This window comes from Chenopodium quinoa, unplaced genomic scaffold, assembly GCF_001683475.1.
Source record: "Chenopodium quinoa cultivar QQ74 unplaced genomic scaffold, ASM168347v1, whole genome shotgun sequence".
NCBI lineage: Eukaryota > Viridiplantae > Streptophyta > Magnoliopsida > Caryophyllales > Amaranthaceae > Chenopodium > Chenopodium quinoa.
The window spans coordinates 1502915-1515011 of NW_018745324.1; the positions used below are offsets into that span (position 1 = coordinate 1502915).

At 32.4% G+C, this 12097-nt stretch overlaps 1 protein-coding gene across 2 annotated transcripts; it reads right to left on the reverse strand.

The window, feature by feature from the left end:
* Positions 1-3572: 3572 nt before the first annotated feature.
* LOC110712652 lies at positions 3573-10364 on the reverse strand. Of its 2 annotated transcripts, XM_021891126.1 has the most exons (8): positions 10046-10356; positions 9902-9948; positions 6766-7121; positions 5509-6039; positions 4928-5131; positions 4718-4819; positions 4093-4415; positions 3573-3946 (listed from the first exon to the last, which is right to left on the reverse strand). In XM_021891126.1, exons 5-8 carry the CDS (start codon positions 4970-4972, stop codon positions 3940-3942), a joined length of 477 nt encoding a protein of 158 aa, XP_021746818.1. In that variant the 5' UTR covers positions 4973-5131; positions 5509-6039; positions 6766-7121; positions 9902-9948; positions 10046-10356; the 3' UTR covers positions 3573-3939. The 2 variants fall into 2 exon arrangements, with proteins under 2 accessions (XP_021746818.1, XP_021746817.1); XM_021891125.1 differs by lacking the exons at positions 3573-3946; positions 4093-4415 and having other exon boundaries at positions 5509-5755; positions 5853-6039; positions 10046-10364.
* Positions 10365-12097: the final 1733 nt, after the last annotated feature.

Here is a 12097-nt window from a genome sequence, read left to right on the forward strand (position 1 = left end):
TATGAAAATAGTCTAAGGGTTTTGAAAAACTAAATAAATGCTAGATTTGAAAGCAAGATCAAGGAATCCATTATGGGATTAAAGGAAGCATTGCATATAGGAATTGGAACGTGTTTTCTCATGAAGTTAATAAGAGGATTGACTTATCGAGAAACATAGAAACTCTTATGAATAAGAAGTTTAGTGGGAAGCAAAAGTAAATTATATAAAGGTCCAACAAAAGGTTTACGAACTCTATTGTGAAATAACTATCAAATTCTAAATGCTTAGATTTGAAAGTTGTAGGGAATATTTCAAGCATTACCCCAAACTTGAACCCCACTGTGATCATACACTAACGTATAGTGGCGTCCAAAGGGAAGGAAGCTAGAGCAAAAGAGTCTCCAACAAGTGTTAGGAACTTGTAAATTGTTCACAGGGTGAAGGTTACGCCCCTTAACGATCCACGAGATCGTCAACTCCAATATTTCTGGAACCATGACTGGTACAAATCCAACCTAAAAGAGATTAAACCTGCCCTAATAATAGACCTCTACTTTATTCTGATCGTATTCATGTGCGCTTTCTGACTAACATGCAATCAATAGGATTAACCCTAAAGTTGTTTATCTATGTTGGTTGAATTTAATGCACAAATAAATCTATTATTGGCGATCACTTAAATTATAATCATATTAACCCTGAACAAGATTATTATTTATCTTATTAAGCGTGATTACAAGTACCAATTCCCATTAAACATGCATAAAAGGTGTGATCAAGCAATAACAATAAATATATAATCAAGCAACATAATAATAATCATCACAATCATCATCATAAAATAATCATGTTAAAGCATAATAGCAAGATCCTAGACATGATATTAACAAGATTAATAACAAACCCTAGCATGTCATTAAACATCAAAAATCAAAGCTTTAACCCTAACATAATACTAACATGAATATTAGGAAGAGAATAGGAAGCATCGCAGGAATCATAATTGCCATATTTGATATTAGAAATTATAGTTATTACCCTAAACATGATACTAGGAAGATCAAAACGCCCTAACATGACACTAGGAATCATAATAACAACCTAGACATGATTTATATATCATAATATCAATAAATCAATTAAAACACTTACTTGGATGCCTCGTATCTCTTTCTAATAACAAAATACACACGTTAGCAATTTCAAGGAAAATAATAAATAATAAAATTAAATAATTAAAATAAAGAATTAAGAAAGTTTAGACTAGATTTGGGACCAAACCCTCATAAATTAAAACCTTTCACGTCTAGAGAGAAGGTAACTTCGAACTTGGCTAGGTGTTTCTAGATCTTGTGAATGCGGAATTTTGTATGCAAAAGGCTAGTTTAGAAAAGAGAGAGAGAGAGAGAGAGAGTAATCAAGAGATTCTTGATGAGAGTTGGTGAGAGAGAGAATTAGAAAACTAGAGAGTTGATTTTTTTTTTATCCTTGAAAACAGAAGTTTTAGGAGGCTATTTATAGAGAAAATCAGTCGGACATGATAAAAAAACGAATCAGAGTTTCGAAAAGAATAAAACAACTTGGCACCAAACGCTGGACACTAGCGCTAGACGCCAGGAGTGGCGTCAGGCGCTGGTCCTGTCACCAGGCGCTGGAATCCAGTTTTCCACGCGTTTTCTTATTTTGATATAATTTAGTCGTACGAGAGGGCAAAATTGTATTTTCCTTAAAAACACTTCTTTTATTCTGATTAAAACTCTTAAAAGTCAACCAAAGTCAATTTATCAATGCTAATTAAATTAGGATTCAAAAGAACCTTCTAGAAGAATCTAGAAGACTATTATCAATTCTAAGTGCATTAGGAATGATAAATCAATATTAGGCCCTCCTCTAGATCATTGGGCCGCATATAAATATCAAACCGGGTCCAGTTTAGTAATTTGGCTATAACTTCCTCATTATTTATCAGAATTAGGCTTATAATATATCGTTGGAAAGCTCTTTTTGAACCTAACCCAACTACACTATTATTAGACCCTTGCCATAGACCACACCAAACTGGATTGGCTGTTTTCTTAAAATAGGTTTTTTTAAAACAGAGAGAAAGAAAAGAAATAAAAACTATCCGCAACACTAGACTTTCCACACTTTCACTTTATTCGATTATGGTTCGACGTGAAAAGTACTCATCACTGGGTTTGGTTTTGGGGAGACACAAATGGGTGTCTACAGAAGCTCCCACTTTGACTGAGTTTGGAGAAACGCAAGTTTCGAAAACAAAAGTCAAAGTAGCGATAGGGACGGAGAATGATTCAGAATGCTCTGCGATCCTAAATCATTCTTGTAACGCCGATACCTGCAAAACTAGAGTTAGTTAAATAGATAATAGAGTTAAGAAACGTGTATCTTGCACCGTCGAGCACACGTCTCTAGAGGTAACCGATTTGTTGTTGTTGCATTGTTGTTGTTGTGACAACCTTCCGCCAGCTAGGGAACACCATCCTGCTGTTGGTTCTGACGATCTTCTGCAAGCTAGAGAATACCACCTGAAGACTGCTACGCGTGTAACTGCCTCCAAGTTCCGATGTGATAGTCTTCGAAAAGACCACTGCTTGTTGATCCTTACTGTTGTTATGCCAGTGCGTCGGCGCTTTGCTGCTTGTGAACCAGTATGTCGGTGCTTTTGTTGTGATGACAATCCTCTTTTCTTTGGGAATAGTTGCCAACACAACTCTTGTATGATGTATGACAATCCGATTTAGGGAAAGTTGTCAATGCTTCGTAACATTCCATCCTTGGAAATGTTGCCACGATGCAGCAACAATCCGTATCTCGGAAAATTTGCCAAAATCCAATTTTGGGAAAAGTTGCCAATGCTTCGTAACAGTCTGTCATAAGAATTTTGTTACGATCGACAATCCACATCTTGGAATATAAATCTTGAAAGCAATCCACCTTGGAAATTTGCCAACGCTATGCGACAATCCTTTTAGGAAAATATTGCCACAAATGACAATCCGCGTCTTGGAACATTTGCAAAAAAAAAAAAAAAAAGAGTCGACCGACAATCTACTTCGGGAAAATTTGCCACTTACTGAAATGAATGACAATCCATGTTGAGGAATCTTTGCCGAAATTTATGATGAGTGGAGACCTACGACAATCCTTTGGGAAATTTTGCCATAATACACTACAACAAAATAAAGCAAAGGTAACAGTGAAAAACTATTGCGTATTATTAAAAAAGTGTTGCCTTGAACCTAAGGCAACACATATGAGGTGTAATCTATGCCCCCGTTGTCTATTCACAAGGCAACACATTTTAGTACAAAGGCAAACAATATTTAAAGCCAAGGTAAAATGATACCTAAGGCAACAAATTTACAAAGGCAACAAAAGAGAATTGTTTCCATCTTAGGAGACAATTTAAAATTATCACCTAATGTTTTGATATGCAACAATATGTTCATTTGTTGTATTTGCTAGTAATAATACAAAAGCGTTGCCAAATTCTTTAAAGACAACATTTAGAAAACTATTATATATAATTGAATGACTAGAATGAATCGGCTATTTTTTTTTCTATTATAATATATTACTACATTATGTTTAAAGAATGGAAATGCATCATATTCTTGTGAATTAGTTATATTAGAAAAATGTTAAACATTAAAAGATGTAATAAGCATTTAATTAGAAAATCCTAAACTTATAAAATTAAATAGTAAAAAAAAAAAGCAAAAGCGGTATCAAAATGTTTACAACATCAAATCCTATCTAAATTAACTATTGTTTCATAATATTAGTCTAGCTGATAAACAAAATAAAATAATTATGTCCGAGCGAGAAATAACAATAAAAAAAAGTTGGAGCAACTTCAAATTATGACGTCACATTCTTCTTCTTCTTCTTACTCGTTGCCTGCTTCATCTTCTTCTTGTTCATCCTCCACATTATTCACTCCCTATAAAAAAAATAAAGAAAGAAAAATCCGTGTAAAATTTTCTAACTTAATAATATCGCATAAATGCAACAAAAAAAAACAAAAACAAAAACCTTAGCCACTTATCTACCTCTACTTGCGTAGTATAGAAATTAAAAGTTTTTTACCTTGGATGTTGAAGTCGAAGCATTTGTGTTGTATTATCATCTTTATCACATTGACTATCAAGAAATAAAGAGCCAAACATGCTTAGATCAAAAGACATTTGAGGATTTTGTTGTTGAAGTTGAGAAATGATGGAGCTAAGACCATTTGCTATCTCCCTTCTATCTTGTTTCCTTTTGTCCTCGTAATCTTTTTGTAGAGCTTGAACCTCTAGAGCATGATTCTCTTCAACTTCCTTTATCAAAGCCTTCTTGTTATTATTACCAATAATAGTTGAAATCACACTTTCAACCTCCTTCTTTGAATCTACTTTCTCAAGTTCATTCTAGATTTTAAAAGATAAAGAAAAAAAATTTAATATTGACAAAATTTAATGCAATAAAAATTAATATAAAATGAGGATGAATTTTAACATCAATTTGTCCCTTAGGTCACCAGGCTTTCGCTTTGTTAGCTTTTTCTTGCGTGTTGCTATGAACATTTGAGCTACACTAGGATTTTGTGTTGTTTTATTATCCTTTTTCTATACAAGAGTGATGAGTGTCAATCATTTTAATGAAGAAAATAAAACTAATAACAAAAGTGATGAGAAAAGAAAACAAAGAAACAAACAATAAACAAACTCACCCACTTATATCGAACCCTAGCAAAACTCTTTGGTCCTGAAGTATGCATAATGTTCCTTTCCTTTCCAACTAATCGATTTGCTTTATTTTGCATACATCGTTCCTGACAGATTAAGACGGTGAACTAAATAAAATAACCTTTTTATTTAGACAAGAAATATACATTAGTTATAAAGGGAGGGAAATATAAGACTTGTATAAATGTAAATACCTCATATTTGTCATCATTCCAAATCTTTAACAAGTCCTGGAACATTTTTTTGGGACTCGTTTTGGTCGTTTGATCATCCTTTTTTTTGTCATTATCATATTTATGAAAGTGTACTCTTTTCAAATAACATTTGTACCTTCTCCAAGCAGCACCAACGGTTTGAGAAACCCATTTTTTGGCCTCAATTGGGACAATATAATGTTTCTACAACAATTAAAAAAAAGAGTAGGTTATACCAAATTGATCAAATTGGCAATGTTAAACAACTCACTGCCACCTAATTAATCTAATCATAAATCATGAACATAAGAAAACTACTCACTGAAAGTCTGAAACCTATTCTGCTACTTAGAAAAAAAGTAGGAGAATAGGTTTCAGAAAACGCCGCAGACTTTCGCAGAACACGCCACAGCAGATCAACAACAATAATGACAGTAGGGTATTCAATTTTTTTTACATAAGATATGTCAATCAAGAAAGTTTAATATGACACTGTGACATGATAGAAGGGACCATATAGGACAAGTTAAGCAATTATAAAATATATCTGTTATATTTATTTAATTGAATAAGTAACTCACCAACACATAATCCCAAAGTTCTTCTTTCTTCTCGTTCTTAGGACGGGCCAATTCTTGATAGTCAATGGTAGGATATTTGCTTTTCGAGCTATTGATCCTAAGAAGCTAATGAACTCATTGCATGTTTTGTCATCAGGACCAACAGGTTGTCCATGCTCATTCAAGGTAATTTCCAAGCGTTCTTCTTTGCTGCGTCCATGGACTTTGTAGCACATAGTGGGTCCTCTTCTAGGCTTATCCTCTTCAGCTAACATTAGCAAAGAAATTCAAAAGTTAAAAAAAGATAATGACTGATCATGCATGCAAGTAAACATTTTTAAATACAAAAATGAAAGATAGCTTGCCATTTTCTTTATCATTCTTGTCATGATTTAAGTGTTCAACTTCTAATCTGAGCATTTCAACTGGTTCTTGCAATGTATGATTAGGGGTAGATGAGCCATCATGTGAAGAATCCAAATCAACATTCTGTCGACGTTTTGCCAAAGCTGTTGTCACTGCTTTTCGAGTCAGGGCCTTCATTTTGTGAATCTGCAATTAGGAACAAACATGGAAAAAGAAAGAAATACAGTACTCTAATATATGTATGTACAAACGTTGTACAAAAAGACATTATGTCAATTTTAAAAAAGTTACACACTATAACTCTTGTTAAATTTAAAAGCAATTAAATGATCATAGACCACACATTCATTAGAGCATTTATAAGATATTAAACATAATGTCTAAGCATGTGGTTCATGTAGCCTTGGGAATTATGTTCTTTAGTGTTTCAGACACCATATTGACATAAGAGGACATATTTGAGCTGATCTTTAGGTATATGAGGCTATGAGCATACAAGGAAAAGGTGATGGACCAAACTGACGGGCCACCACAGCTCAAGCCCAAACCTCTATTGCAAAATCAGGGAAGGGGAAAACCACATCATCACAAGGGAACAAAGTTAATTAATTGCTTAAGAATGAAGGCCAGGGGAATAGGGAAGTTTGCAGGAATGTGGAACAATACTCACTAGTGGAGCAGCAAATTTGGAGTAGCATATCATAGTAGATGGAGATAAGAAAAAGTGAATTAAGGCAACATCTTTTGTATTAGACAGAAGCCTTGCATATATAAGACAAAGTATAGCAACACATTTTCAATTTAAAACCCACATATATATTGCAGCACAACACATTTTGATTCATACAGAAATTACATGTGTAAACAACAGAGACATGCTTATTTATAAATGTACAGCATATAAACAACTACCTTCCATTGAATAGAATTGGACTTGTCTCTTTTGTTAGAATGTGGAATTGGTAAATCTTCATCGGTGGAATCAAGTTCATGCTCCATATCTTGGTTAGGCCTATAGAGCTCATCGTCTCCTGAAACCTTTTTCATTTTATTCTTACTGTGCTTGCCTCTATTATTTTGAACTTGCGCCATCAGTGACTTAGCCTGTTCCTTCAAACCTAATTCTTGTATTCTTGACATATTATTTTTAATATTTTCCATTCTCTGCCTTTCATATTCTTCCATTCTTGGTTCATGAGTTTGATGCTCATCACCTGAACCTCTTATAGCTCCAAGCTTAGTGGCATTTTTCTTTGTCATACTTGGAGCTAATTGATTTTGAAAATGAATTCAATTACACAGAAGAAGAAAAAATCTTATATTTAAGTTGTCATAAAGCAAGGTTGTACAAAATAAAGAGTAGTAACAATACAAGCAAACGATAGCTTTAAATTGTCAAGTTAACCCTAGTTGCCACAATTAATCAAAAAGACTCTAGCTTTATTTTATTCTTACATTTTTATTACAAATTTGGTCTTCAAACATCGTTCTATAAAAAATGACACACATCGACTCCATCAAAAAAAAAAATTTGATGCTTCACAACAAGCAGATTTCAGCAACATATACCTTGAATCCGTCACATAATTCAATCAGTTAATAAAAGGGACGAGCTGTGACCTGAAGTTATAATTAACACATCTCATCCATACCTTGTTGCTTTTGAAAGGCCAGCATAAAGGGACATCATAAAGGGACAATTCTTTCATAAATTACTTTACTAGTCTAAAGCAGTTTAGCATAAAGTTGAATACATTAGAACCTCCTAGCTTCAAAACAAAATGCTTACTAGAAAGTATTATTCTAACAATTAAAAATCATAAGATGCATTGCTTCAATTTATAGGTTGTAAAAAAAAAACTAAAGAGAGCTCTTAAAACAATAATCTAACAAGAAAAAGAAAATTGAAGTTTGTAGATCCCTTTTGAGTTAGTGAGACTAACATGCTCTTCAATGGATAAAGGAATCAAACAAAATTAGTCAGACGTTCATTATTTTCTTCAATTAAAACAGAACGAGGTGGTAGAGAAAGAAAAACATTACATCAGCTCTAATAATCCCTGATTATTTCAGAGTATTCACTTAACAATATAGAACAGAAATATAGTAGAGGTGGGAATATAAACAAGAGTAGGTGACAAAATTAGTTCCTTCAACTATCTGCTAGTTTAGACGAGATAGAAAGAGTTATAGGATCTAAAATGGATTTATTTCCAGCTTGACCAGGTACATTAGTTTATGTTCAACTACAGTATGAAATGTTTTGACTTACTCTAAGGAATCTGTGAAAATAATTGTATTCGAACCCTCTAAACTAATGCCATCAAAAGTAATTTCCTCATGTTTTATTTGTTCTCGTATAAAGAAAAAAACAATAAAGTATAAGATAGCCTTCTTTTGTTCCAAGCTCTCCATTAAAACTTCACTTTAAATTCCATTATCTAGGTTATTTAACATCAAATTTGAGTTACAATTATCTATCTGATTTTTGGTATCATATAATTTCTTGGAGTAAACTGACCATAGTGGTGAAGTAATACTACTCCGTATAAGCTAATTTTCATAGGGTATAAGCTAATTTCATCTCCATTGTCACAACCAATTCAAAGAAATCGACAAATCATATATTTTGTATAAAACTGATTGAAACCCAAATCCAAAATATTTACAATAAGAAACCACCAAAATTATCTGTATAAACAACCAATTGCAGTCATATTAATAAAAAACCAAGCAATCGACAAATCATATATTGATAAAAAAACCACTAAAGCATATAAATAGACTAGCTAAAGCATATAAACAGACTATAGAATACAAACCAATAGAGAACATTAAGAGCTGTGCCTATCTAGTTACCAACAATAAGAGACTTGCCCATACAACTCCCAATACATATATATATATATATATATAGCCGCTCCTTAACAAAAAGCATAATATATAATTCCTAGTAATATAATCAATCATAAACAACCTAGAAACTTAAAAGTTAAATAAAGACGAAGGCATAAAATTAAGACAACCCAGAAGATATTACATCTAAAAAAGCTTAGTGGATTTTTTCTTTGTCATACTTGGAGCTAATTAATTTCGAAAATGAATCCAAATATACAGAAGGAAAAAAAATCATATATATATATATATATATATATATATATATATATATATATATATATATATATATATATATATATATATATATATATATATACACACACATATATATATATAGAGTAAGAATTACACAACCAAACAACAACTATATATAAGCACTCATAAAGCAAACTCTCCATTAAATTTTCACTCTAAATTCAATTATCTAGTTTTTTTCATATCAAATTTGATATACAGGTATCACCCCATTTACTAATAACAAATTGCCTACCATTCAGCACACCCTAACTCTGTAACTCCTATTTTAAATTGATAACAAGAACTCATATACGGAGTATTCTGTATAAACTGATTGAAACCCAAATCCAAAATCTTTCCAAACATAAAAAACCACCACAATTATTTGTATCATCAACTAATTGCAATTACATATATATACCTACTCCTTTTTTTTTAAAGCAAACGGGAGCAGGGAGATTCATTAATGAAGAAACAATTACATCATATCTTGCTCCACCAAAGCCAGCACTCTTGGTGGAAAATCATTCAAGAACAATTGTTCATCCCCTTCCTTAGGCAAGACTTTAGCAAGAAAGTGAGCAATTACATTTGCATTCCTTTCAATATGAAAACAAGTGAAAGACTCAAAAGTATTTCCTGTCAAAATTATATATACCCACTCCTTAACAAATGCATAATCACCGCAAGCAACAACCAGAAGTTAGATAATTTTTAGTAGTTCAATCAATCATAAAGCTAGCCCAGAAACATAACCAAGAAATATTAAAAAATAAAAAAAAATTACAAAAAAATACGACAGAATTAAGACAACCCAGAAGATATTTATATCTAAATATCAGATCCAACATCAAATGAAGCAGTTAAAAAGATTAAATTCACTTGGGAGATAAAAGGGGCAATGGTAACTTACAATTGAAATTCAGAAAACAACGACAACTTTGCCGACATCAAACCCAACTAGGTAATCATTAAAACAACAGAAGAAGTGTGAGTAGACAGCAAAGCAACTAATTAATTACAAAACAGAAACTTTATACCCGTAATTAACTCTCACCTGAGTAGAAAGAAAGGAGGTGAGTAACCGATTGATGGATATGATGATTTTAAGGTGATGAGTGTGTTGTATAATGAGATCAACAACTAAAAAGTGGAGTAACTGATGATTCATAATGAATAAATTTTGGAGCCAAAAGTAATTCACCATTTCGCGGGTTTGGAGAAGAAACCGGGGTTGAGGAGTTGAGGTCTTGAGGAGTTGAGCTGTTGAAGATGATATGTTGTTTTTTTAATTTTTATTTTTGGAAAATAAATGTGGAGTATATGATTTTCTCAAAATAAGAATATATGACTATATGAGGGAGTATATGTATACTTGTTAAATGTCGGTTGCAACTTGCTAGTTTGTAGATGGTAATATATTATTAGGATAAAAAATAAATTATTATAAAATCCAAACTATTTTTTCTTTTAGGAAAAAATATAAATAAAATAAAAAATTGGATGTACAATAAATATTGTATATTTGTATTAATTTTTCCCTAAAATGATTATTAGTTAGTCCGCGATGAACAAATATTACCCCCAATATAAATAAAATGTTGTCTATGTTCATGATAAATTTACTTTCTATAAACAGATAAAAATTAAAAGCTTGTAAGTAAAAGTAACCATAACACCCTATAAAACTTATTTTAATGACAATTTACATTAAAATCTTATCCGCTTCAAGTTACCCAATAAATTAAAAGTTATCCAAAAGATGGCAAAAAAGTTACCTTATTGAACTATTTCAAGTTTCTCCAAAGCATATTTAATTTTATCTAAGCTTACATGAGCTTATTTTCTCTAAAATAAGGGGAATAAAGGTGAACACAATAAAGTCTTGTTTGTAATAACCTTTGACGAAGTTTTATACAAATGTAATATTAAATCGAAATCAGCAAAACTGTAATATATCAAGGAGATCTAAAGTTAACTGATATGAAATAGGCCCATCCAAACCCGTGTTGAACCTAAAACTCCAATTTGAGCATTAACCAACACGAAGTTAATGGCTTTGCTCAAACCTAATATGGACCCGATAGTTATTGGCTTGACTCAAGAGTGAAAGTCAAATTGTTAATTATGTTAATAAGTTTTATAAAAATGTTAAAGTCAATTTGTTTTATTATGTTAATAAGTGTTATACCAATTTGACCAAATTTAATCTCAAATGATTCTAGTTTGACAATCATGAACTTAACCCGACGCAACACTGATCTATACAGATATCTGATGTAATCCAAACTATTTTGAGCCGATTTGATGTTAGTCGCTAGCCGTTAGCTGCTGGCAGCCTGCAGCTGGCACCCTGCTCGTGGCAGCCTGCAGATGGCAGCGTGTAGATGGCAGCCTGCAGCTGGCAGCCTGCAAATGGAAGCCTATGATAGCTTACTAGTATATATGATAGGTTAGTGAAACTTCATTGTATAGATTTCTCATAATTAATAAACTGAAGCACATGAAACCTTGACTTGATTAAGTCAGCTTAGGTTGCTGCATTTGAAGTTTTCTATCTAATTTAAAAGAGAAAGTTTGTTGATTGTCTACTGTCATGCACCCAGGTCAACTCGATAAAGGATTACAAGAATTTAAGTTGATTACCACAAAGTATGGCATGATACCAACTCCGCCTCATTTTGCTTGTATCATTGACCTATTGGGTTTATCAGAAAGCTCAACTATTGATATTGGAAATCCCTGAGAATTCTAGTTCGTATTCTTCATTGCTTGGTGTTGTTGGATGGGTACCATTTGGATACAAAACTTGGAAAAGATATGACATAGGAACTTTATGAGCTGGAGCCTAGAAATCGAGCTACATTCGTGGTTTTATCTAATATACATGCAACAATTGGTAGGCATGAGGATGTTAAGAAACTTAGGAGTATGATTGATGTGAAGGAATTGTAGAAATATCCAGGATCGTGTGCAGATAACCTGAAATGATTTTCATATTTACCCTGAAAGCAATCAGAGATGCCACACAATACCGCCACTAAGGGAGGAAAAGCCATCATCCTATATTGCTATAGCAAGAAGATGAAGAATCTAATTAACAGAAAGA